This window comes from Eretmochelys imbricata, chromosome 10 (assembly GCF_965152235.1).
Source record: "Eretmochelys imbricata isolate rEreImb1 chromosome 10, rEreImb1.hap1, whole genome shotgun sequence".
In the NCBI taxonomy this organism is placed as follows: domain Eukaryota; kingdom Metazoa; phylum Chordata; order Testudines; family Cheloniidae; genus Eretmochelys; species Eretmochelys imbricata.
In genome coordinates, this window is record NC_135581.1 from 62,493,762 (window position 1) to 62,519,188 (window position 25,427).

The following is a 25,427-nucleotide window of genomic DNA, read 5'->3' on the forward strand; positions in this document are numbered from 1 at the left end:
CATCCAATTTCAGAATGACTACTTACCATAGTTCATTTCAAAGTCTCCTCCTCCCACTCTCCATCCTAAGCAAAAAGAGGTCATACAGGGGTCCAGCACACCAAGATGACAGTTTGAACTCAGGATACAATTTGTCTTTGCTAAAACACTTTACACTTGCTAGCCCCAAATGGCCATTTGTCTGCCATGTTCAGCTTGTTGCTCCATCATTTGAGGAGCTCTGCAGATGGGACTGGACAACCCTCTACAGGAGAAGGGTGGAAATATTTGGGAGAATGGCTAAGGCTACAGCATCAACCCCATGTTAGTTCTCGCCACATACACATTATAAAGTGTTGCCTATTTGACATGCAGTTACAAAAGGGCTAGATGCCTAGCGCCTAACAATCTGTAAAACAATGGCCTCATTTGTGCCATGTTGAGGGTACATCATGCCAGAACTGCAGGTAGGACTAGCTTTGAGGCTGCATACTCTAGTCAATCTAGCCAATTTTGCTGTCCCATGCATGTGGGGCAGACCTGGCTTAATTTCTTCCCTGTGCCTTGTGGCATATTGTGCACCTCAGGGAGAACAGGATAGACACCTGTGGTGATAGGGCAGGACATGAGGAGCCCCTTCCTTCCTCACCACGTGACCTATTTATGTATGTGGAACAGGAGGGCATAATCTGATCCTGTATAAGCAGGGCTCCAAGCAGTGGCCAAAAGAGAAAGGGTACCTTGAAAATTTGCTGGTACTCTTGGAACATTACGCACATAACCATGCTGTTTTGCCGCTGTAAGCTGCCAATGAAAGCAGTAATGCTTATTTATAAATTAAAGATCTTCACCCACAATAACTGAATTTTCATCAATTGGATTATAGAAGCTACTGCTCACCTGCCTCCAAACATTATAGTCTCAGTACATCACATTTGTGACCTTCATACATTTAATATTACAGGATACTGCTACAGTAGGAGTTCCAGGAATATACCACCTAGGACTTGTTTCCACTTCCAAGTTAAGTTTTGTTTTGTATGTGGGCAACACTCAAGTCATCACAGGCTGAGTGTGCAACAGAAACCATTTAAAACTGGGGGCAGGCACACGGGCCACAATATAAATGGTGACATCTACCTAAGTTACAATGCAGCAGGTAATTCTCATTGTACAAGTAGTGAAACAAGAGTCATTTTTTGCTGGCCATGTTTTATTTGTCTTTCTTTAAAGAGGGGAGCCAATAATACAGTATCCCAAAAAAACAAAAACAAAACAAAAAAAAAAGAAGGTAAAACAAATTTCCAGAAGACCGAGATGCTACATGCTACATTTAACCTAATTTTATTCATGCTTGTTTTGGGGGTGGGAATTATTCAGTAAAAACATACAGTAAAAGCAAAATGTCTCACCATATATAACTTTTAACCTACAATAATAATGTACCTTAATTATTTCCATGCAGACAACTAACATTACAAAATTTTTTTTAAAATGAACACAATTAAGACTTCTAGGAGCATTTTATGATAAAGCAATTCCTAATTTTTGTAGAGAGATCAAGCACCCCCACATTACAAATTCCTATACACAGTGAGTGCTTTACGTGAAATGAAAACTTTAAAAAAAAATGTATTGGACAGCCTCAGAATAAGCCAATGTTATTATATATTCAGCTATGTAGGCAATAAACCATAGTGCTAAACAAAAACCTTATCTGCCAAGTAACTTCAAAAATTAAGTTGACGTTCTGTAATTACAGAAAACATATTTATTTGTTAAAATAAATAAAAGTGCCACATATTAACACTTCACTATAAAGAATGCATACCAGAACATTTATAAATATTGAATGATTTTTCAGGAAAAATAGCTACTATAATAATGCTGGCTAAAGAGAAGTGCATATGAGAAGCACTATGGGTGGTTAATGTTTTGCCACATACTGCTGTTACCTTGAGGTAGATAACACATGCGTACCAAATTCTGCATTCATTTTCAGTTGCTGCTGGTATCATGTGTCTAAGAAATGTATACAGTATGAAAAACTAATACACGAATGAAAAAATGTTTCAGGGAAAAAATAGATATTTTCATGCAATTATGTACAGTCTCACTGTGTAAATTTCAAGGCAAGATTCTTTTTTCTGCAAAACATGGACAACTGTTTTACTGACAGAATGTTTTTACTTGGTTTAGTGCATTTTTTTCTGTTTCCTCCTACATTTTGCATTATTCTGCTCTATTCTTTAATTTTGTGTGCAAACGACATGCCAGTTTAAAAACAAAAAACTAACTCATGTATAGAAAGTAATTCTGGGATTGTAAAAATGATGGTAAACAGAACGCTAATGAAATCCATACCAAAATTACACCATCTGATTCAAGTAAAAAAATTACTTACACTAGTAATAAAAAAAAAGACAAACATCTCATGAAGAATACAAAAAAATGTCTGCTGAGTGTTTTAGTTTAGATGTTTCAGAATGCTGCTGTATGTTTTATGGGGAATTTGGGGAGATGATTTCATAGCAGAAGGTGTTAATGTGGCCTGAATTGATTTAAGTGGTGAACCAACAGGACTGTGAAACTGAGGGATACCTATAGCCTCTAACTGCTTGTTAAAGAGAAACTCCCCACTGTTACTAAGAAAGCTCTCTTCTGTTTCCTTCTCCCCAAGCTTTCCATCTTCTACTGGCTCAGTTTCTAGCATTTCTGTATCTTCTTTCTTACTAAAGAACTTGTCCAAATAACTGGTGTAAGTATTTTCTTTCTCAATTTGTTCATCCTTCCTGACTTCACAACAAAACTGATCTATGAGGAAGCACTCCTCCCCTCCACTTACAAACTGGCTATCCCAAGAAGTTTGGTACAGAGCTTCCAACTGTGCCAAGTTGGCCATTCCTTTTTCCTGTTTCTCTCTGCTTACTGACTTTGATATTAAGGCTTTCAATTCCAGTTGGGACACTGAGCTATTCAAGTCATTTAATTTATCAACATCAGTAGACTCATGTTGTAAACTAAGTTGAATGGTTCCTGCTATAAATGAATCAAAGTCAAACCCTTGATTCTTCTCCCTTTCTTTTTCAACAAGCTGCTGTGATGCTTCCTCAAGAGCTATCTGAGCTTTCACCAATCCATTCCTTTCACATTTTGACTTGCCTTTCTTATCAGACTTCTCTTTACTCTGCTCCTTCCAGTTAGAAAGATCTATAATAAGCTTGGGCTCATAGTAATGGTTAACTTCACTATCTCGCCAAACTAAGTTATCTAGATATGAAGATGACCTCATTTTGTAATTACAAGTGTGGCTACATTCCAGATCACAGTACTTGTTTTCATGGTGATCAGGATATTGCCAGCAAGGCTCAGTAGAGAAGTGCGTGTCAAAAGCAGGATCCTCCAGATACTTTTCACGATCTCCATCCAAATATTTGCGAGGATCTACTTGCACTTCTTCCTCATCAGTGACATCAGAAAGAGCCCTTGGATCACGCTGAACTTCATCAGCTTCAAAGTTATTATGAATAGGCCAGTCATGATCTGAAAACTGACTTTCATGGTATCTGTAATCATTAATTTCCTAGAGTTAGTGAATGAAAATAAACCTTCTTGATTACAAATTATCCCAGACAAAATGAGCAAGGGCTAGGAATACCGCTAGACCATTTACAATTCAACATATGCAAGTTATTTTCTTAACTGAACTGGGCTGTATCTGTATTTTAGATTTTTAAATGCATCCTGAATATGGTAATTTATACATGCATGTCTTTAATCATTTTAAATATCAGAATATAAATCACTAAAATATGAGATTTAACCCAAATTAAGAATCCCCCCCACCCCCAAAATATTCTTCTATCAGAAATGCTATTTTAAGTAAAGATATTTTTAAATATGACAATTGCAATTCTATGCCTTTACTAGTGTATTTACTGAATGCAGAATATGGAAAATTTGCATTCCTGACCAATTTGTCTTATTGAAGAAAGTTAAAAAAAATTAATCTTAAAAGCCTAGCAGACTGAAAAATAGACATACATCATCATATCCAAGTCAGTCTTTGTTGTGCTTTGTATTGCAGCGGACAATTATAAAGCGCATAAAGACTAATTACAGAGACAAGCTGTGGGAAAATTCTTATCCTCAAGTTAATTTAGAAAAATCAATTAAAATGCAATTGGGGTTCCTGGGAAGGTGAAGCGGGGAGGAGGAGGAAAAAACTTCTCACCATGGGAATACTTATCCCTGCTTTCTGCAGAGTTCTACTGCTCTTTAAGTGATATGTTCATAGCATCTCAAATATAGCCTCTTACTTTAGATTTAAGGAAGATGTCATGATTCAGAAGCACAAGACAATTCATTAATATCTAAACGTCATTTGGAATAAATTTACCTTTCCCAATTATAAATATGACTGTGACTTTCATCCATGAGCAGAATATCATCAACCTCATCTTCAATGTGAAAAGGATGACTTGAAATGGGCTCATCCGTTGGAAAGGAGTAAATGCTCATATAAGGATGGGACAAAGCTTCTTCTGCTGTCAATCGATCCATGGGACTAAATGTCAAAATTTGCTCCAGGAAGTCCAGTGCTGTAGAGAGTAAAACCACAACAGTGATCAGTAATTAGAAGCTGAAAATCTTTATTCCTGAAACAATTACACTTGGGGATTATAAACCCAGTGCTTTATTTTACATGTGTAGGTCTATGTCAAAGACTGCTGAAAACATTGAGACTTAAAGGTACAGAATGATTTTAAGACAAAAGCAACCAGGTGATAAAATCAATCTGGACAAAAATCCATACTGTAACCTAAGTCCCCTCAAGGGCTGCACAGGCAGGGAGAGGCACCTCTCCCCCAGCTCCAGTACAGGTCCAGAGCTGCTGTGGCCGGGGAGAGGCATCTCTCGCCTGGCCCCAGCCCCGGAGCTGCCACAGCTGGGGAGAGACGCCTCTCCCTCGGCCTGCTGCTGCAAGAGAGGGCGGGGGAAGTCTGTCCTCTCTCCCCACCGCAGCCCCAGGGCAGCCTGCACCCCAACCTCATCATCCCGAGCCCCACCACAGAGCTCACATCCCCAGCACCCCAACCCTGTGTCCCAGGCCTGAGCCATCTCCTGTACCCCAAACCCCTCATCCCCAGACCCACCCAGAGCCCACACCCCCACCGAGAGCCCTCACCCCCCCCCCCACTCCAACCCTCTGCCCCAGCCCTGAGACCCCTCCCACACGCCAAACCCCTTGGTCCCACCCCCACCACACATCACCTCCATATTGGTGCACATAAAATTCATTCCGCACATAGATGTAAAAAATTAGAGGGAACATTGACTAACTATAAATCTGGAAAGGCAGAATACAGCAGTAAGTGGTGATTTTAAAAAGAGAATTTCTTAGTAGTTGTAAGTTAGTCGAGTTAGCATGGTCTAAACCAAGTTAGCAAGTGCCACTGACCTACTCAGGAATGGTCAAAAAGAGATTCAAAATGTTTTGTTCAAGCAGGAATACTTGAACCAAAACTTTTCAATTTTGACAAAATAGTGCCTAAAATGTTTTCAGAACAATTACTGTATACTCCTGAACCAATTACATCATTCACATGCCTTTAGAAGACTAACGTCTCAATAACCCTCTCCCCACCTCTGCATTATTTGAATTGTCACAGAGATGCCCCCTCTTTCTTCGGCTCCCTGCAAAGAAAGCCATGTAACATTCCTCTAGGACTGACCAAGTGATACAAGATTCTCCATTTCTCACAAGGACTGGAAACAACTGCCTCCATAAAGTTCCTATTCTGGAGAATGACCAAGAGTCAAACATGTGACATCATATATAGTATCAATCCTGCCATCCACGAAAACATGCTTAGTACATAACCAAGTTGGTGCCAAAAACATTCACTGTAAAGTTGTCTGCTATGATTTTTAAAATTTTTAATTTACAGGGACTAAAATTAGATTTTTTTCAGAATCACTTACCTTCAGGACTGATGCCTGGAAGCAGCTGTGTTAAAGGTTTGTGCGGCTCAGTCATATCATTTCTAATGTAAACTGGGATTACACTGAGAAGCTCCTGACGGTCCTCCTCATGCACAACAGGAATTGACTCTAAAATCAGCTGCATCTGTTCAAGTTCATGTGCACCTAAATATTAAGCAGACAAGACAAAAAGTCAGTTATGTTCCAAACAACTTTCTTTAATTTCTGACAAACACATGAGCTCAAAAGTAGTTTAGTACACTTAGAAGGAATTAGTGCAGTATGGCTAGATGTTAGCATATTATGCCTTACAGGGTCTTAAATTTCTGTACATCGAACTCCAAGAATAGGTCTCACCACTTGTCTTTTGCTAATATCCTGCCCCCTCCAGCTGTTCCATTTTGCTTACTCAATAGTTCATTCAATATCTGGAGCACTTTAGGTTCCATGCTCCTCTAGAACAGTGACGATTCATCTCACTTTTATTTACTTTAACGTAATTCACAGACCCATCAATTGATCCCTTTGCAGTACAATTCGGATCTGAAATCTTGCAGTAATGTCAGGAATACTATTACAACATATCAATATCAGTTGATTAAAAAAAAGAAGTGTTCCACGTAAAATTTGTACGAATATTGTATTTTATTTTTGAAGTGCAGTATTAACATTTAAAATACTTAATGAAGTGTACTTATGCATATTAAAAAGGCAACCATGCAACACTTCCGTTAAGAAGACTATTCAAAAACCAAGACTATAAATATGGGACAGCAGGCATAAAGAGATGCATTAAACACAAAACACTTACTAAATTAGAAGGGAGCTTTTCCATTGATCAGCTGGCCATGACTGTGAGGACGATGACAATAAGCCCCTAGCAGGAACCATTCAGTGGTGGGGTGGCCTCCCTGCGGCCAGGCCCAGGGACTCATCCTCCTCACGGTCCTGGCCAGGATCTCTGCTCTGCCCTGCCAGGACTGACTGTAGCTTCCCTCCTGCCCCTTGCACCTTCATAGTTTGGGTCAGGTGTCAGCAACACCCTGGCTGTGCAGGGAGCCTTCTGTTGTCATGGGAGTGGGCAAGCAGGTCCTAGCAGGACAGATCAGACACTCCCACCCAGGACTGCAAGACCCATGCTGTAAGGGAGGCTGCTCCATTGCTGAATGGCTCCTATGCAGGACAGCCCCCACACACTCCCAGCTGATGAGCGAGCGAGCAGATCTGCAGAGGACACCCTGCACTGATGCAGTGCCGTTGACATCTGATCCCTTTAGGCACAAGACTGCTGACCAGGACTGCAAGGAGGAGGAGAACCCCAACAGGAACCAATCAGCAGCAGGGTGGCCTCCCCTGCTGCAAGTGACTCATCCTAATAATCCCAGCCGGGGACCTCTGTTCTCCCATGAAAGGGCCGCAGCTTTCCCTGCACCTTGCCCCTTCAGGAATTGGGTGTCACTGGCTCTGCAGCAGTGCAGGGTGCTCCCTGCAGCTTTGCTGTGATGGCCTCACTCGTCAACCAGGAGTGTGGCAACGGGAGCTGACCCCAACCAGGAACTGTTCAACAGTGGGGTGGCCTGCCCTGTGGTTGCAGTCTTGTCCTCCTCCTTGCAATCTTGGCTAGGGGTCTTGCTGCACTGAGGTGGGATGACTGCAGCAGCCACCCTGCATGTTGTGCCATGATGTCGAGGGTCCCTTGACCATGCAGGGAGCTAGTCCCACTGTCAGTGCTGGGAGGGAGCCCATTGCAGCCCCACTGTTAGAACTGGTCGTAACTGCTGCAGCCTCATCGAGCTGTGGTTACCACAGCAACATCTTCACAAAATGACTCTTGGGCATGGTAAGTTCCCATGGTAACAAGGCAGCTTCCTGAAGCACAGTTACCTAAACCAAAATTTGAGCCCCACCCATATTTACGGTTTCTGGCATTGCATTTCACTATGGAGATTGGGGGGAGGGGGAGACTGAAGTGACAGATTTATTTAAATCAAATCACAAGCACTTCTTGTGGAGTTGCGTTAGCTTATTTAAATATATACATGCTTAACTGTCCTTAAATTTGTATATATACAAAAAACGTAGCTTTTGGAAATTAGTTTCTGAATTCTTCGGTTAGGCTGTACCTCACTTGCCTGGGCTGACGAGTAGCAGCTGCTTTAGTTTCTCTCTCTCAGTCTATTTAAGAATCTGCTTAAGAAAATTTAAAATATCTTCTCTTTTCTCATTCAAGATGAACTACTTATTGTTTAAATATTTGCTTGGAAATGTGAATGTGTAACTGCTATTAAAAATATATTACTTCTGTATTTTATACTACTCTTAAAATGCCTTCTAAAAATTCCTTTATAGTTATAATCAACTTTTTTCCCCAAGCCCCAAGTATTCTGGGGTCTACTATTTCCTCTTTCATTGAAGTTGCATTCCAATAAGCAGGATTCTGAGGATAACTTGAAAGCACAGACAGGCAACGAACACTATAAACCTCAAAAGAACAGTGTTCCAATCAGAAAAGTCAATTAATATATGTCTTGATATTAACATGTTAAATACCTCTCTGACTTTTCCCCTCCTCCCACCTATCTAAAGACATTAGAAGTTTACCTCTCTCTTATTCAGGAAGCTAAGATGATACTAAATTAGCTTCCCGAGCAAGGATTTAGTAGGAGTTTTTTCTAGTTGCTTCTTTACCTGATATCACATGTAAACAGACATGCTGAACTTGGGATTTTCCCTATGAGGGCTGAATCACAACTTAAAAGTCTGGATGATGGATAATGTATGTTTCCAGATATACAGGCTTACAACTCCACCTTCTTGTGATTTACTCAATTTTTTTTAAACTGACACCACACATGAAGAAAGGATGTACAAGTATCCTACTTGGTGGCAAAACAAGACACTCAAATATGCATTTGTATAGCCTGTGGCCACAGGATGCATTAGATACAAGAATCCTACACCTGCTGACAAAACTGCATAGAGTTAGAAAGAAAAGTCTTTACCAAGCAATTAGGGCCAGATTTTCAAGCGAGCTCAGCTGCTTCCCCTTCAGACACCTAAATGAAGTGACCAAACTGTCAAAAGTGCTCAGCTGCCAACAATTTTCCGTCGAGAACAATTAGCTCTCAAAAATGTGGCCCCAATTGTGGGTACTAAGCACTTTTGGAAGTTCGTCTTGTAGTGGTTTTAGTTTGGACATTTCTGTATTAGAGAGAGAAAAACTGCATAAGCCCTCACAGCACAAGCAATTTCATAAGATGTACTTTACAATACTATACAGCACACACTCTTCTTTCCAGCTAGTGTGACATTTTGCCATTAGAAATCATTGGCTTTTCTAGGAAACCACCTTTTAGCAGAGCACAAACAGACAACAGCATTAAGCTCTCCTTAATGCACCGAACTCTGTACATCACCAACATAAGTGCATCCTATATTTTTTTGTTATACCTAGCAAACGTGAAAGAGCTCTGCAAGTACTTCTGTCAAACTCCTATTAAATATGAGCTTCAAAGCATCCTCACGAAGCAAGTCTCCTTATACAACTATCCACACATATCCTTGTCAACAGCCCAGCCTAACTCACTTTCCCTGTAAGATACATTGCTGTAGCTACCATGCCTTTAACACACAAAATTAAGCTGTACTGTAGCATTTAAGAGAGAGATTAAAGCTTGGCTGCTTTGTAAGTACTTTTTTTAGCCCACTCTTTTCACATAATAAAATAAATGTCTGGATTAATACTCAATCTTGATATTTAAAATCAAATCAGGCCAAGATAAAGAACAAGTCTCAGTCTATGGGCGTAGCAGAGAATGTAATAGTGAATCTGTCTGTAATGGGAGGGCATGATCTCCAACCCATGTCTAGAGGGCAAAACAGAAGTGAGCAGCTGGAAAACCCCTCTATGAAGGGTAGAGTAGATTGAGCTTGCCAGTCCATAGTGAGATACTGGAGGAGGAAAGCATGATACAAAAGCCAAAATGCAAGACACTGTCATCTAGCCAAGAGGAGTGGGGAAGAGGTAGGGTGTTCTGAAGCGAAGTAGAGTCGTTTGGCCCATATGCGATGGTCAGTACGTAGAATGTGGATGGAGGCAAGAAGTGGTTTGCGGCCCATAGGGAAGATGTAAATAAGTTAAGGTGGACAGATAAAGTAAAGTGGAGGCCGTTTATAATCCATAGGTGGTAAGTGTTTTGAGGCCAGGTTAAGGCAGAAATTGAAACTACAAATATAGATGGTTTGTCCTTTCATTTTTCAAGAAAAATTGAACAAACAAGATGTAAAATTAAGCTACCATTATGAAAGACATCAAGACAATACATGGCTTTATGCTTTTATTTATGTAATAATTCTGACATAGGAAAGGGCAAGAGCATAATCCTAGGATCAATGTATATTAAAAATGTAATCTAAATGCTAGTGATGTAACATTGCTACTAAAGTATTTTTAGATTACATTTTTAATATAAGGAGATTCTATGTTTGTGCTATATTAGAACTGAATCAATGCACCCATAGCACCAAATTTCAGGACTTTTTGTTACTGACTAGCATTCTTTCCATCAGAGCCATCTAACATTTCTTTCAATCAATCATTCTCAATAAGCTAGAAGCACATTATATTTCTATTTTTAGAGTATTAAACATTTTGATACCAGAGACACTTCAGTACTCTTCAGTACTAAAAGACACTTCTCAGTGCTCACTGGAAGATTTCATACATCTACTAATTCCAGGACAAACTTCTGGAGAGAGGCAGATCTCTATGTACCTTCAAGTTCCTAGTGATTTTCAAAGATAGGGTACCCAATCAATGGCATTTTAAAGGGCAAAATGCTCTCATCTTAGCTTTTATATTGATGCCTGAAGTTAGGAATTTCCTTGCAGCGATTTTTTTTTTTTTTTAAGTGTATGGAAACAGTGTCGTCACACTCCCAACTCAAAGAACTGAATGGATTTTGCTTCTACTGTTGTGAGACCTGTATTTCATTCATTGTACATGTGTTAGTTATACAGGCAGAAGTTAGTGTAGTTCTCAGGGAAAGTAAAAGTTTGCATCCCATGTGATTGAAAACATTAATGGAGGTTACAAATTTTGACAACCACAAACTCATAAAGGGACATATCCTACCCTAAACAATGTCCTTTCTGCACCAACGGAGCACCAGAAGTGGGCTATGAATAAGGTTACGTTTTAGTCACGGGTATTATTAGTATAAGTCATGGACAGTAAACAAACATTCACAGCCCATGACCTGTCCATGACTTACTACATACCCTTGACTAAAACTTGGGGTGGGGGCAGCTTCGGGGGGCCACACCAGGGGGCACCACAGGTGCTGCGAAGGGGGGACCGTGCGCGCTCGCCACGTGTGCTGGGGCGGGGGGGGGAGGCGAGGCGGCGGCCAGTGGCACCACTGGTGCTCGGGGGAAAGGGAGGCAGAAAGAGGGTTGGCGAGGCTGGGGCAGGCTCTCTTCCCCGCTCCTGAGCTCCACATGCTGCCTCCGCTCCGCTCCAAGCCCCAGTTCTGCAGCTCCCGTCGGCTAGCAGCTGCGGGGGTGGTGCCTCCCGGCAGAGGCAGCCCATGGAGCTAGGAGGAGCTGAGGGAGGGGCGTTCCTCTCACCTTTCTGGGGAGCCCCCCCCCCAGGTAAGCACCTCCCCACGCCCCAGCCCTGAGCTCTCCCCAAACTCCTGCTGCTGGGGAGTGGGGGGGGGCGAGACTGCCCCAGCAGTAGCCGGTGTGCCTGGGTGAATGACAATCAGTACGCTACCAACCTGCAAAGAGGGTTTTCCCAGTCAGCATTTCAGCAAAGATGCAACCTGCAGCCCACATGTCAATGGCTTTAGTGTAGTTGTTAGGAGAAAGTAAGAGACGGGGTGATCTGTACCATTTAGTAACCAATCCCTCAGAAAGATGGCCCTAAGGAAGAAAAAAGAAAATGCAAGTAAAATTTCCTCAAGACAAAAAATTATTTTAATCCAAGCCTCCAGAGATAAGGACAATATTAGACCATTTGACCACATATATTATCCTACCTGTTACATTTAGTGTACCACACATACCAATACTGTATATTTTATAAGCACACTAAACAAGTTTAAATACTGTTTGCAATGAGCTCCAAGTTTGATCTTGAAAGGGCTATTTTACAGCAATCTTTAAAACAGTTAAGTACAATGGTGATTGTATTTAATCAATCACTTGCAACTTGATTTGCATAAATCAGTATGATATTATTTTATTAGTCAAATTAGGTATAGCTCCTAAAAGTTCCTTATTTCCAAATGTCAAGTTAATGGAGATAACAAACAAATCCCTTCTGAAACATGAAACAACAAACAGGAAGATCACACTACTACTACTAAAGCCCAGTGAGTAGTCACATTTGTACACTGGGGATGCACAGATATTTTAAAGGTTTCAGAGTAACAGCCGTGTTAGTCTGTATTCGCAAAAAGAAAAGGAGTACTTGTGGCACCTTAGAGACTAACCAATTTATCTGAGTAGCTCATGAAAGCTTATGCTCAAATAAATTGGTTAGTCTCTAAGGTGCCACAAGGACTCCTTTTCTTTTTGAGATATTTTAAAGTAATCTAAAGTTCCTGTAATTCTACATCTATGCGTTGCTCTTAAATCCTAAACTGTGCATTTGTTCATCTAAATACTGCTTTTATAAACACCCAGAGTTAAATTCTCTTCCTGGTTACGTGCATGCAATCTCCCCTTGGAAGCAAACAAATTATCTGAGGGCAGAACAAGCCCCCCAAAATATTAAATTTATAAGGATTTTTTTAAAAAGCAGCACTCTCATCCACTGCATTTGCCAAAATTTTAAACACTGCAACCCTAGATTAATTTACTTGTAACTTGCCATGGGAGATAGTTAACTAAAGTAGCAAGCTCAGAACTTTCAAAAGGCCTGATGAGACACAAAGCCATCAGAGGTGAAAATCTCAATGTTTTGGGGCTGAAGGCAAGACATTCATGGTACGCTAGCAGCCATTAATGCCTACCTATGGAGATAATGACATTTTAACTTAGGCTATGTCTACACTAGCACTTTCATCAAAATTTTTGTCACTCAGAGGTGTGAAAAAACCACCCCCCTCAATGACAAAAAAGTTTTAAGGACAATAGCACCAGCGTGGACAGCGCTTCATCAGTGGAAGCCGCACTCCCGGAGACAAAGCTACCACCCCTTGTTGGAGGTGGCTATATTAAGTCTCTGGGAGACAGCTACACAGAGCGGCTACACAGCACAACTTACAATGGTGCAGCTGCGCTGTTGAAAGGTACGCAGTGTAGACATAGCCTTACTCTGCCAGTGTTCTTAGCCAAACAGCAAATGCTGCAACTTTGTAAAATACTGTGAGGGAAAGTTAGTTACCAATCCAGGATAGGCCTAAGAAACTTTCCACTTTCACCAACCCTGCCATCAAGCACTTATATTATAATGATGAATACTATTAAAGTATCTAGACAAAGAGAGACCATTCTAAGACGGATAGGCTATCAGGATATCACTTTTTAAAAAGTGAATCCATCTCTTCACAAACCTTATGGGAATAATGAGGATCCATGATCCGTGCAAGACCAAAGTCGCCAATCTTCAGCACCAAGTCTTCAGTATTAATGAAAAGATTAGCTGGTTTGAGATCTCTGTGCAGAACATTTGCAGAGTGAATATACTTGAGCCCACGTAGCAGCTGGTACATGAAAAGCCTGGCATGTTCTTCCAGTAAAGGGCCCTGCTCTAACAGGTTAGCCAGATCCGTCTCCATGTACTCTTGAACAATGTAAACACAGTTCAGTTCCGTGAGGGAGCCCACATCATCCGTTAACTGGCTTCCATTGGGACCAAGAATTTCAAATACTTTCACAATGTTATCATGGTCAAGTCTTCTAATAATTTTAATCTCACGTAGAGCATGTTTAACACTCTGAGGATCCGTGAGGACAATTTTCTTGACAGCCACTCTTTTATCACAGTCATTATCGACAGCAGAAAAAACTAAGCCATTTCCACCACAGCCCAGTGGTTTCAAGTCCATATACCGAGAGCCCAGATCAAAACCATGAATGTTCATGAGACTTTCAAACTTTTCTGCCATTTTGAAATTCTTCAAGTTTCTTTTTCCTCTTAAGCTACCAAGCTTCTGTAAATACGTAGACACTCTTTCACTGGTATCTGAAGGAAAGATCTTACAGAAAGGGAGAAGAAAAACTTGGCTTTGACTGCAATATGGTTTTTTGACACTCTCATTGCATTATTAGCCAACCAGGCCTGTTGTGTCCCCTTAAATTTAGAGCCCACAAACGCTATAACTCAAACTGAGCATAAGATAGAAAGATTGCAGCATTCATAGTTCAAGAAAGGTGCAGAATCTCTGCAGACATTAAAGAAAATACTCACAAGAAACTCAAACGAAATGAAATGACATACTATGCACTCAGCTCTACCATGCAACTGGGTAACATTTAACAAAAATGTGAATAAATATGCACATAATAGACTTCTATTAACATCCTCCTCCTCACAGTGCAGATACATTCAGTGTTGGACTGGTCCTGAGCAGCGTCATTCTATGGTGCTGGTAAGCACTATGTTTTTTCTTCCTTTTCTTCCTCCTTTGTTTACAGTCTAGTTAAACAGGAAACTGGCGGATCTTGATTTACAAAAGACGCCTTCTGTTAATGATCAGGTGGCTCCAGCTCACCACAATCACAATCAAAGCTACCATCCATTTTATTCCGTGACAACCTGGAGGGGAAATTAAAAAAAAAAAAAAAAAAAAAAGGAGAGAGAAAGAAAATAGGTCAGCATTTCTATACAAAAAACCCTTTTAGACTGCTTCAGACAAGTTGTAGGTCATTATTTGAGCACAATCACCTGTAACCTCAAAAAAGAAAACCACCGTAATTACAGAACTAGAAATAATGCATACTTTTTATGCTCTTTGAGGATGAAGTGACATTAACCACCAACCTGCTGCCTCTGAATAACTTTCCTCTGTTGCCACTAATATATTAGATATGCAGACAAAGAGAGCTACTGGATTTGAATAACGAAGGAAGCATGGTATAAATCTTGACAATTCTCCGAGATTTCTTTCTGTTGTAGAGAGGTCAGTAGCAAGAATTTCATTATAATATTCTGCTGCTCTTCATTCAAAATGGTGAAAAAAAATCACGTTTGTATACAAATTTTTATATATATGGTCTAGCCCAGGGATTCTCAAACTGTGGGTCCCCCATCCTGCGGTCGTGTAGTAATTTTTGATGTCCAAGGTGGGTCACGGTGCAAGGAAGTTTGAGAACCACTGGTCTAAGCCTAATGTGATTTTTAAAGGAAAGTTTAAGGAAAACCAGTTCAGCCATTCTTGAGTTGAATGAGAGCCTTAGGCTTTTTATAAATAACTTATTTGAAACTTCAAACTTTGCATTCAATGAGGAATGCTTTACAAAGTTTACACAATACACATCTGGCTACAAAGCAATGATACTCAGACTGAGGCTCCCAAGCCTCAAGTCCCATCTCGTACCCCCCCCCCCCCCGCTGAGCCCCAAGCACCCAAGCTTCCATCCCACTGAGGCCCACCCCCCCAGCATCCAGACTCCCTGCCTATCCCTTACACCTGCATCCTGACCCCCACCCCCGCACCCAGGCCACTCCCTGACAAGCCCCAACCAGCTACACCCCAGATCCTCATCCCACCAAGCTCCATTTCCCCTAAACCCGGACCGCCACTCCACTGAGCCCCACTTCCCCACCTCCATCACTGAGCCCCCCAGACCCTACCTGCCGAGTCCCATCCCTCCACACCCAGACCCCTCCTGCTGAGCTCCAACCACTTTCACCTAGACCCCCCTGCAGACTCCCATTCCCCCTGCACCCAGAACCCCGCAACGAGCCCCTGTGCACAGATCCCCCCCGCACCCAGACCCCTCACCAAGCCATCCACACTCAGACTGCCCCACACAGAACCCTCTCACCCCATAACTGGATCCCTCCACAAAGACCTTGCACACTTGGTTCCTGCTGGGCTGAGCTTGCTTGCCCCACATCTGGATTGGGGGCCAGAGCTGGACTTGCGTGTGAGACACTGTCTCTCTTGCTTACTTTCTTGGCACATCTAGGGTGGAGGGGCAGGGCCCCAGAGTGTTTCTGGGACATGCCTAGCCCTTGTGGTGTGTCAGGTCAGGTGCAGCCTCACTACTGAATCTGTGCCTTGGCGTGGGGCAGGCTGCAGGGTGATCTCCCACCTCAGTGCAGCCAGTGGCCTGTGCTCCCCACTGCCATACTGGAACATCCACATTTATTGAGAAATAAAAGATGTAGAATTTTAAAATATTATGCACAGATTTAATTTATTTATTTTGTGCAGAATTCCCTCGGGAGTATCCCTTACTCGTTTGTATCATTTGCCTTTTTAGAATGTGTGATCATTGGATGACATTCATGTTTCTTGCGATCTCATAATGTATTGGATCTCTTACAGCCGTTGAAATTTCTATTTGACATGATATTCATATATAGAGATATGGTGAACTGGAACGGGGGAGCCAGGGGCCATGGCCGTATCACTTTTTCCTGCTTTAAGGGCGAGTGAAGGGGGGGAGGGAGTGGAGAGGAGCAAGCGGTGGGCACCAGGAGCCTTGGGGAGGAAGAGGCCACAGTCCGGGGATGGTAGCCCCCCCGACTTCTATAGAGCTCCTGGAGCTTGCATAGCCCCCCAAACGAAACTCTCCCATTACGCCTTTGCCTGGCAAGCATAATGGGCCCAGTGTGGACGGCATCATTGGCAACCCAGTACTGAGCATTAAAGGCACTACAACTGCTGAACTGAATGTGTTAGAAGTAGGGCTGTCAATTAATCGCAGTTAACTCCTGTGATTAACTCAAAAAAATTATTTGCGATTAATCACACTGTTAAACAATAGAATACCAATTGAAATTTATTAAATATTTCTGGATGTTTTTCTACATTTTCATATATATTGATTTCAACTACGACACAAAATACAAAGTGTCCAGTGCTCACTTTATATTATTTTATTACAAATATTTGTACTGTAAAAAATGATAAATACTATTTTTCAATTCACCTCATACAAGTACTGTAGTGCAATCTCTTTATCATGGAAGTGCAACTTACAAATGCAGATTTTTTTTTTTGTTACATAACTACACTCAAAAAACCCCAAAACAATGTAAAACTTTACAGCCTACAAGTCCACTCAGTCCTACTTCATGTTCAGCCAATCACTAAGACAAACAAGTTTGTTTACATTTACGGAACATAATGCTGCCTGCTTCTTATTTACAATGTCGCCTGAAAGTGAGAATAGGTATTTGCATAGCACTTTTGTAGCCAGCGTTGCAAGGTATTTACATGCCAGATATGCTAAACATTCATATGCCCCATAATGACGACACTCATTAAAAAAATGTGATAATTAAATTTCTGACTGAACTTCTTGGGGGAGAATTGTATGTCTCCTGCTCTGTTTTACCCACATTCTGCCATATATTTCATGTTATGGCAGTCTCGGATGATGACCCAGCACATGCTGTTCATTTTAAGAACACTTTCACTGCAAATTTGACAAAATGCAAAGAAGGTACCAATGTAAGATTTCTAAAGATAGCTACAGCACTCGACCCAAGGTTTAAGAATCTGAAGTGCCTTCCAAAATCTGAGATGGATGAGGTGTGGTGCAAGCTTTCAGAAGACTTAAAAGAGCAACACTCCAATGCAGAAACTACAGACCCCGACTCACCAAAAAAGAAAATCGACCTTCTGCGGGGGTCATCCGATTCAGATGATGAAAATGAATATGCGTCAGTCCACACTGCTTTGGATCGTTATCAAGCAGAACACATTATAGGCATGGACGCATGTCCTCTGGAATGGTGGTTGAAGCATGAAGGGACATATGAATCTTTAGCGCATCTGGCACGTAAATATCTTGTGATGCCAGCAACAACAGTGCCATGCAAACACCTGTTGTCACTTTCAGGTGACATTGTAAACAAGAAGTGGGCAGCATTAGCTCCTTCTAATGTACCCAAACTTGTTTGTCTGAGTGATTGGCTGAACAAAAAATAGGACTGAGTGGACTTGTAGGCTCTAAAGTTTTACATTGTTTTGTTTTTGAGTGCAGTTATTTTTTTGTACATAATTCAACAAGTTCAACTTTGCCCTACATTATTTGTATTAGGTGAATTGCAAAATACTATTTCTTTTGTTTTGTTTTAGTGCAAATATTTGTAATCAAAAATAATATAAACTGAGCACTATACACTTTGTATTCTGTGTGGTAACTGAAATCAATATATTTGAAAACATAGAAAACACCCAAAAATATTTAAATAAATGATATTCTATTATCTTTTAAATTGCGTGATTAATTTTTTTAATTGCTTGACAGCCCTAGTAAGAAGGTATTTATACACTGATTCAGTTGAATTTTTTTAGGGTGGTGGGCTACTTTTTGATGACATATTGTATGGTGTCTGAGTGTAGCCTTAAAATTATTTTAGGGAGTTCTGAGGAAGTTTATTTGAGCAACCTTAACCGTAAGCAGATTAAGTGTTTTTTAGGGGCTCATTATAAATTGAATGGAATACCGAGAAATCATTCAAGCAATATGTATAATCAACTCACTAAATTTGACCTGCCGTATGTAAAATTTCTGAACACTTGTTCTTGTGCCCCAAAGCCCATTTTTAGTTTATAACTGAAGTTATTACCTAAGTATATGAGGACCTTTCCTATGGAGAGGACACCTTTTACATGTAGGAAATATGTTACATTCTAATATTAATTGGCCTAAGGTACAGTCAGCTACCATCAAGCTGTTCCTAACACCTTGATTGTTAATTCAATTTCAATTTACCTTATAGGAATTATTTTATTACTGGCGTACATCCACAGACAGTCATTTGCAAAGACAACATCATTTTGTCAACAGGCAATTCATCTACACAATCTAGCAGAAAAATTGCAGTCAGATTACTCCCTGCAAACCAATTGAACCCACTGAGAGTTACCTTTCCTTCAAATATTTCTAAAATTGTTATGGAAGGATCATTTTTGAAACTTTAATTCATTCAAATCTTTCATTAACTCAAGATCATCTACATATGTACTTCTAAAATTTTATTATTTCTATTCTTTAGGGTCTTCTTTTTTCCCCATAAGTAACACCATTGTCATTTCACGGTTCTGATTTTTTCTATGTGCAGGCAATAGACTCTCTCTCAAACTCTGTTTGATACTGCGTCCAGAGTCCATACTTTAATATGTTTCACTGAAAAGGACTGGAATAGGAAAGAAGACACTTGGTCAGTCCTTTAGCTAGGAAATAGAGGTAGCAAGCAAAATCTGCTTATCTTCCCATCATCATTTCAGGGTTTGCACGGAAGTGACAACACTAATGAAAGTCAAAAAGCAGCAAAGACAGCTGTATTAACTTTATGAAAAGGAAGTTGCAGTCCCCATTCCTTCTCTCCCCAAGTCTCATCCCTAATCCCATTAAAAATGGCTTTTTATTTATTTAATATCAGGTCATGCAATATCCTTCCTCTGCATGACATATTAAGCCAATTTTCATTAGAACTCTGTCAAAATGAAAACAAAAGGAGATAAGTTGGGCTAGTTAGAAAGGAAGTATGGAAAAACACTAGAGAGTTAAACACTAGTACACAGACTTCCTCTGTGATCACAGGCAAGTCACTAGACTTTCTAGGCCTCAGTTCCCCATCTGTAAAATGGGAACAGAAGTATTTCCCTACAACATAAAGTATTGGGAGGATAACTGATAAAAGATAAAGATTGCGAGGCATTCAGATACAACAGCAATGGGAGCCACGGAAGCACTTCAGATAAGTAGATATACAAGCATTCAACCATTTGAAAAGTGTCTTGCAGTTAGTGTGCCTTAATACAGTTCTTTTGTAGGAACTAACTCACTGGACTACCATGTTATAACACCACTGCAGATGTAGGACAAAGACGGTTAACTGCCCATGTCACCTTGAACGGTCTCTTACAGCATGTTAACTCCTTATGCTAAACAATCTGTTCAACCTTGTATAGAGCTGTGACACCCTGGGTACCTTATCCCGGATGTGAAGAGGAGATTATGTAAGCTCAAAAGCAGGTCCGTTTCCCCAACAGCAGCGAGTCCAATAAAAGATATTACCTCACCCATTTTGCCTCTCTAATATCGTGGGACCAATATGGCTACAACAACAGTGTAAAATATGTTATAAGTCAGTTTATTCACCCTAGTCCACAATGTGAAAAACTATACGGTGGCTTCTAATAATGTGGTGGAGATACTCAAGGTCTCTATTCACCACCTAAACAAAGCTCACACCAATGAGTAAGAGGAAGATGAGCCACAATTCTGACTATAATAAAGTTTTCAGCAAACAAAAATCTAAAAAATTTGCCCTTAATCATTAATTCCCCATTATCTTTTCTCTGTACCTACACATCTTCTACCTAGAAGGTAAATACATTGAGGGCTAGCTTAATAGCTTTTTGAATAGTACAGCACTGCGCTCAAATTCTGCAATGTCCTCACTGCTACCACTTCTTGGATTAGCTCAGGGTAAAAGCTGGTAGTTGCAAGATATTCTCTTTCAGGAATCCAGCTTTCATCATACTTTTGCCTCCTCTAGTGGCTGGTTAAGCAGCAACACTGCATAACAACTGTTTTCCCAGACAAGTTAATAAGTACAGTGTTTATGATTGCTACTAAGACCACAATAGTTTTATTGGACCATAAGAAGTGAAGGGGAGGGAAAAAGATTAAAGTTGGGTTTAAAGTCATTATTGTATGCTCCTGTCAGAATGAAGAGACAAGAAGTTATCTGGAACTTCTTATTAAGCCTTTCCCACGCCAACCTCAAAGTAACCTCAAATGATGACGCAAGTTTGTTTCTCTCCGAACTGTAACAAATTTACAGTGTCAATTGTGCCTTTTATGTTTTTACACATAAAGTTGAAGTTTTTATAAGTGTTCAAACTTGCCAAGTGTCAAGTTTGACATTTATTAAACACAAGACAGTCAACTCTGGATCTTATATACAATACAAGACCTACATTTTGAAGAGCCAGTCCAATTCCCTGTCTTGGGACTCCATATAAAAGGATAAATATAAAAAAAGATAGCTACATGAAAAGCAATCTGTCGCTACTAATTCTTTTTCAAGTTGTGACACAGATACACTGAACAGATATACATATTAGAGAATGCAGCATGTATAACAAAGATATCTTCCTGCTAAATATAGTGTAGGATAGTGCACTCCATTTGTAAGTATCACTGATATAAGAATCAATCGCATATAGTGATCAAAACCACTGGGACAAAATTATTCCTATTCTAACCTATACTCTGCTTGCAAGAATCAACTGCTCATAATAATCAAATCATCCAGGACAGATGTGATTCCTATAAAAGGAGTACATTGTATAAGAGTCTAAGGACCAGATTTTGCCCCATTACATATATTGAATAGTACAGTACTCAGAGTAGCAGCTGTCAGTCTGTATTCACAAAAAGAAAAGGAGTACTTGTGGCACCTTAGAGACTAACAAATTTATTTGAGCATAAGCTTTCGTGAGCTACAGCTCACTTCATCGGATACACTGTACTGTAGTTTTCAGTTAGACTATTTGTGATACCAGGTACTATTCAAGGTGATCACACTAAGCAGGACTCTTACAACTCCACACCCTCCCCCTGTCGTCGTCCCCCCCCGAATAAATTTCAAATAAATGAACGAAGGGATTACCATCTTTGTACAGCCATGTTTTAAAGGAAGGTCAGTTCTGGCCAAACAAAACTGCTCTTTTCATAAGTCACTGCCAGACATCTTCCTTGAAATTGTCAGCCCAGCAAAACATTAACACAAGCAACATCACAAAGCTTAATTCAGTTTGCAAGAGACCTTTCAAATATCTCAATTTCTCCCCAACTGCACACTACATCAATCTTTACATTTAAATATAATAAATGCTACAGACAATAAGACACTACTGTAAAGTATTACACTAGACATTTGGGTTTTTCCCCCCCAGGGCTCCCAGTTACTAAAAAAAACAGCTAATTTTAATTATGTAATCATTTAGTTACAGCTAGAGTAGTTACGCATAGGGAAAATACAAGACTAAGTAAGAGACGCTAAAGAAAACTATTACACAACCTGATATGCCCTGTCCCTTAAACTATAAAAGATGCGGTGCACATCTATATTTTTTTTAGATCAGCCACGTTGCAGTCAGTAGGCAGAGTGAGTCATAATGGAATTGCTGTTTTTCTAAACCCTCCTACTTACTCCCTACAGTTTAGGGAACTATATGCTGAGAGTCAGCAGATGTTACTATTAGTTTATTCTCAAAACTAATGGACAGATGAAAAAGAAAAATGCTTTATTTTATTTTTTTTACACAAACACACACCAATATTTAGAGGCTCCATTATTGTAATTTCATGCAATAGTCAATATTTCACACACAGAAGCTTCATTTGGTAAACTCTGATAACAGCAACTTTGCAAGGTGGCTGTAAATTCATTGCATCACCAGGATATGATTTTCGACCAGAGTCTCAAGAATAAATATAAAAAGACTGATCACAAGAGCATATATTCAGTCAGGCTTCTGGCTGCTAATCTAAATTCCAACTGTAGTTTCCACTATCCTTTTTCAAAAAGTATCAGATTGTATTACTGCTCCCACCTAAAGTCTATTTATATTTCCAATTATCAACCACCACTTTCTGGAATTTATAGCTAGATTAAAAGACTTGTTTTATATAATAAAAATACAATACATTATTTGCTCGTGGTAGCACCTAGCATAAATGTTTGCACTGGCTCGATCACAACCGTTGTTCACAACAGTTAATTTAACCACAACAAAGTTGATCAAAAATAATACTGTATTAACGTAACAAAAAATATTTTCACCATTCACAGTTGCTTTAAACATTACTGTATTTTGCCAGTTTGACCAACTGTGCCCATTTTATTAATAAATTCACAATCATGCAAAATGTGTTCTTTTGTTCTGTAATTTAACTACTTATAAACAAATCAAAAAACTTCTTTCCCCTCACAGGAAGAAAAGGAGTACTTCATTGGATGAAGTGAGCTGTACCTCACGAAAGCTTATGCTCAAATAAATTTGTTAGTCTCTAAGGTGCCACAAGTACTCCTTTTCTTTTTGCAGATACAGACTAACATAGCTGCTACTCTGAAATCCTTCCCCTCACAGGGTCATCTAAGGTCCCCTGGGAAGATCCATGAACACTTATCTCAAGACCGTACCTGCCATCATCCTAATAACTGGAGAGGACTCCTTTTAAATGAGTGATGGTCAGAGGTACCAGAAGGATTTCCTCAGCTAACAAAAGGTACAAGGCACTGTTAACTTTGGAAGCAGAAGACAGTAGGCAAAATCCTAGTCCCATTGCTGAAACAAATTGACTTACACTGACTTCTCCAGAGCCAGGATTTCACCTCTAGGATGTAATGTCCCAAATGGTAGTACAAAGCACTATGACACTAGTCTGGCCCCTCAAAGTTACCAACTGCAGGCCAAAGCCTCTGTAGTCTATTTTAATTTTAAAAGAAAAGATAAGCCACCAAGAAACTATACATTTTAGTTCACATTTGTTTATTTTTTTATTTACTCAACTGCTCCTTTCAAAGAACATTAACAAGGAAAACTATCATTTCCCTAATGGATTGCATTTTTGTACCTGTTGAACAACCCACCCACCCCGTTTCCATGAGCGAAAGATAAGACTGTGTTAAAAAGAAGACACTATACATAGACGCACAGCATTGCAATCTGGTGGGTCCCCAAAAGGGAGACAATTCCAGCTACCAGTAGCAGTATTTCTGCCCCGTTCTATTGGCTCTCTGCCGAGACTTAAACATGTTAAGATAGGTGCCAAGAGTAATGTTCAAAAGACAATTCAGCACTGACCTTATACCTGCCACCTATTACACCTGACTTGATATTTGACAAGCGATCCTGCCGGCGAGCCACCACAGCACAAAAGAGGTGTCTACCTTCAAATGTCCTTCGATTCATTTGCAGGCAGAGACAAAGCCCTACCATTACACAGCTTCTTCCATCTCAAGGGCCCCCAAAGCGCACTACGAACTCAGTAGCAACACAGGGCTCCGTCTCTAAGGCAGCCAGCTCCGGGCTGGAGCCCGGCCGCTGTCTAACAGCGCACCCTGGGCTCCGGCCAGGCGGCGGGTGCGGAGCGCCCTGGGGGCTCGGCGCAGCGTGGACAGCCCCGGTTACAGCCCGCCAACTCTTCCCGTAACGGTGCAGTTGTCTCACCCGCTGCCCACATGGAGGGAAGAGCGAGGCGCAACCTGGAGGAAGAGCCCAGGGCGGGCTGCGGGTGCCCTGTGGCCGGGGTCGCCCCCCAGCCCGTGGGCGGCAGCCGAGCCAGGCTTCCCCCTTGACCAGACCCTTCCCCCAGCGCTCAGCCGCAGAGGAAAAGCCCCCTCCCGGGACTGGCACCCCGGGGCCGGGCAGCCACGCTGCCTCAGCCCGGTGGGGACTGGGCCACGTCTCCCCGCCCCATGGGCGCCGCATAACCCCGCGCGGGGCGCGCCCGCCAGGGGTGAGGGGAGCTGGGCGGCCGCGTCCCCTCCGCACGCAGGGCAGCCCGGGCGGCCTGACCTACGCCAGGGCCGGCTGCAGCCCTGCCCGGGAGGGCCATGTGCCCGCCGCACTGCGGAGGCTCCCGGCCCAGGCCCGCGAGCCCGGCAGCGGGGGAGATCCCGGGCAGCGGGGAGGGAACAAAGCGCCTTTGTGCGGCCAGGCCCCGCGCGGCGCGCACTGCGGCCTGGCCCCGCCCGCTCGCCCGCCCGCCCGCCGGCCGGCCACACTCACGGGGCTGCCCAGGCTCATTGAGGGGCTGCGCTGCACAGGCTCCTGGACCGCCCGGCCCTAACGGCGGGCTCCGCTCCGGCTCCGGTCCCCGGCTGCCTCGCTACCGCTCCAGCCGCCGCCATGTAACCCGGCTCCAAGGGTAGAGAGGGGCGGGCGCCGGCTGGCCCCGCCTTCGTGGGGCGAGGGGCGGGGCCCAGGCGGCAGCTCCGCCTCGCGGGGAGAGGGCGGGGCCGGCGCGAATTCGGAGCGGGGGGACGTTGCGGGAGCGAGGGAGGGGGCAAGGCCTAGTGAGGGGCTGCAGGAGGGAAGGGCACAGGCATAGACACGGGGGTGTCCCGTGGGGTAGGAACGGATGGGGGTGAGGGGGTCTTACCCTGGATTATCATGAAATGGCTGGGGCACAAATGTTTGGGAAGTGGGGCATGGGTTAGGGTAGCAACAAGGGGGCAGAAGCAGGTTGTGGGGATTATGAGGGACTGGGTGCAGATAAGTGAGGCCACAGGCCCCTAGCTATACAGA

General features: G+C 41.9%; 1 protein-coding gene across 1 annotated transcript; it reads right to left on the reverse strand.

The window, feature by feature from the left end:
* Positions 1-1,171: 1,171 nt before the first annotated feature.
* On the reverse strand, positions 1,172-25,038 carry MAPK6 (mitogen-activated protein kinase 6). The gene is made up of 7 exons (XM_077828464.1): positions 24,909-25,038; positions 14,384-14,731; positions 13,527-14,171; positions 11,745-11,889; positions 5,965-6,129; positions 4,379-4,580; positions 1,172-3,545 (listed from the first exon to the last, which is right to left on the reverse strand). Exons 2-7 carry the CDS (start codon positions 14,519-14,521, stop codon positions 2,447-2,449), a joined length of 2,394 nt encoding a protein of 797 aa, XP_077684590.1. The 5' UTR covers positions 14,522-14,731; positions 24,909-25,038; the 3' UTR covers positions 1,172-2,446.
* Between the last annotated feature and the right edge of the window lie 389 nt (positions 25,039-25,427).

What these genes read in the sequence shown, in the direction of transcription:
- MAPK6 (XM_077828464.1), bottom strand. Translation starts at nt 14,521, where the DNA reads ATGTATCTGCACTGTGAGGAGGAGGATGTTAATAGAAGTCTATTATGT. An exon ending in ATCCTCATTATTCCCATAAG is followed by an intron (nt 11,890 to 13,526) that starts GTTTGTGAAGAG and finishes TTTCTTCCTTAG; the next exon opens with GGCCATCTTTCTGAGGGATT. An exon ending in CATATTTATAATTGGGAAAG is followed by an intron (nt 3,546 to 4,378) that starts GTAAATTTATTC and finishes TAATGATTACAG; the next exon opens with ATACCATGAAAGTCAGTTTT.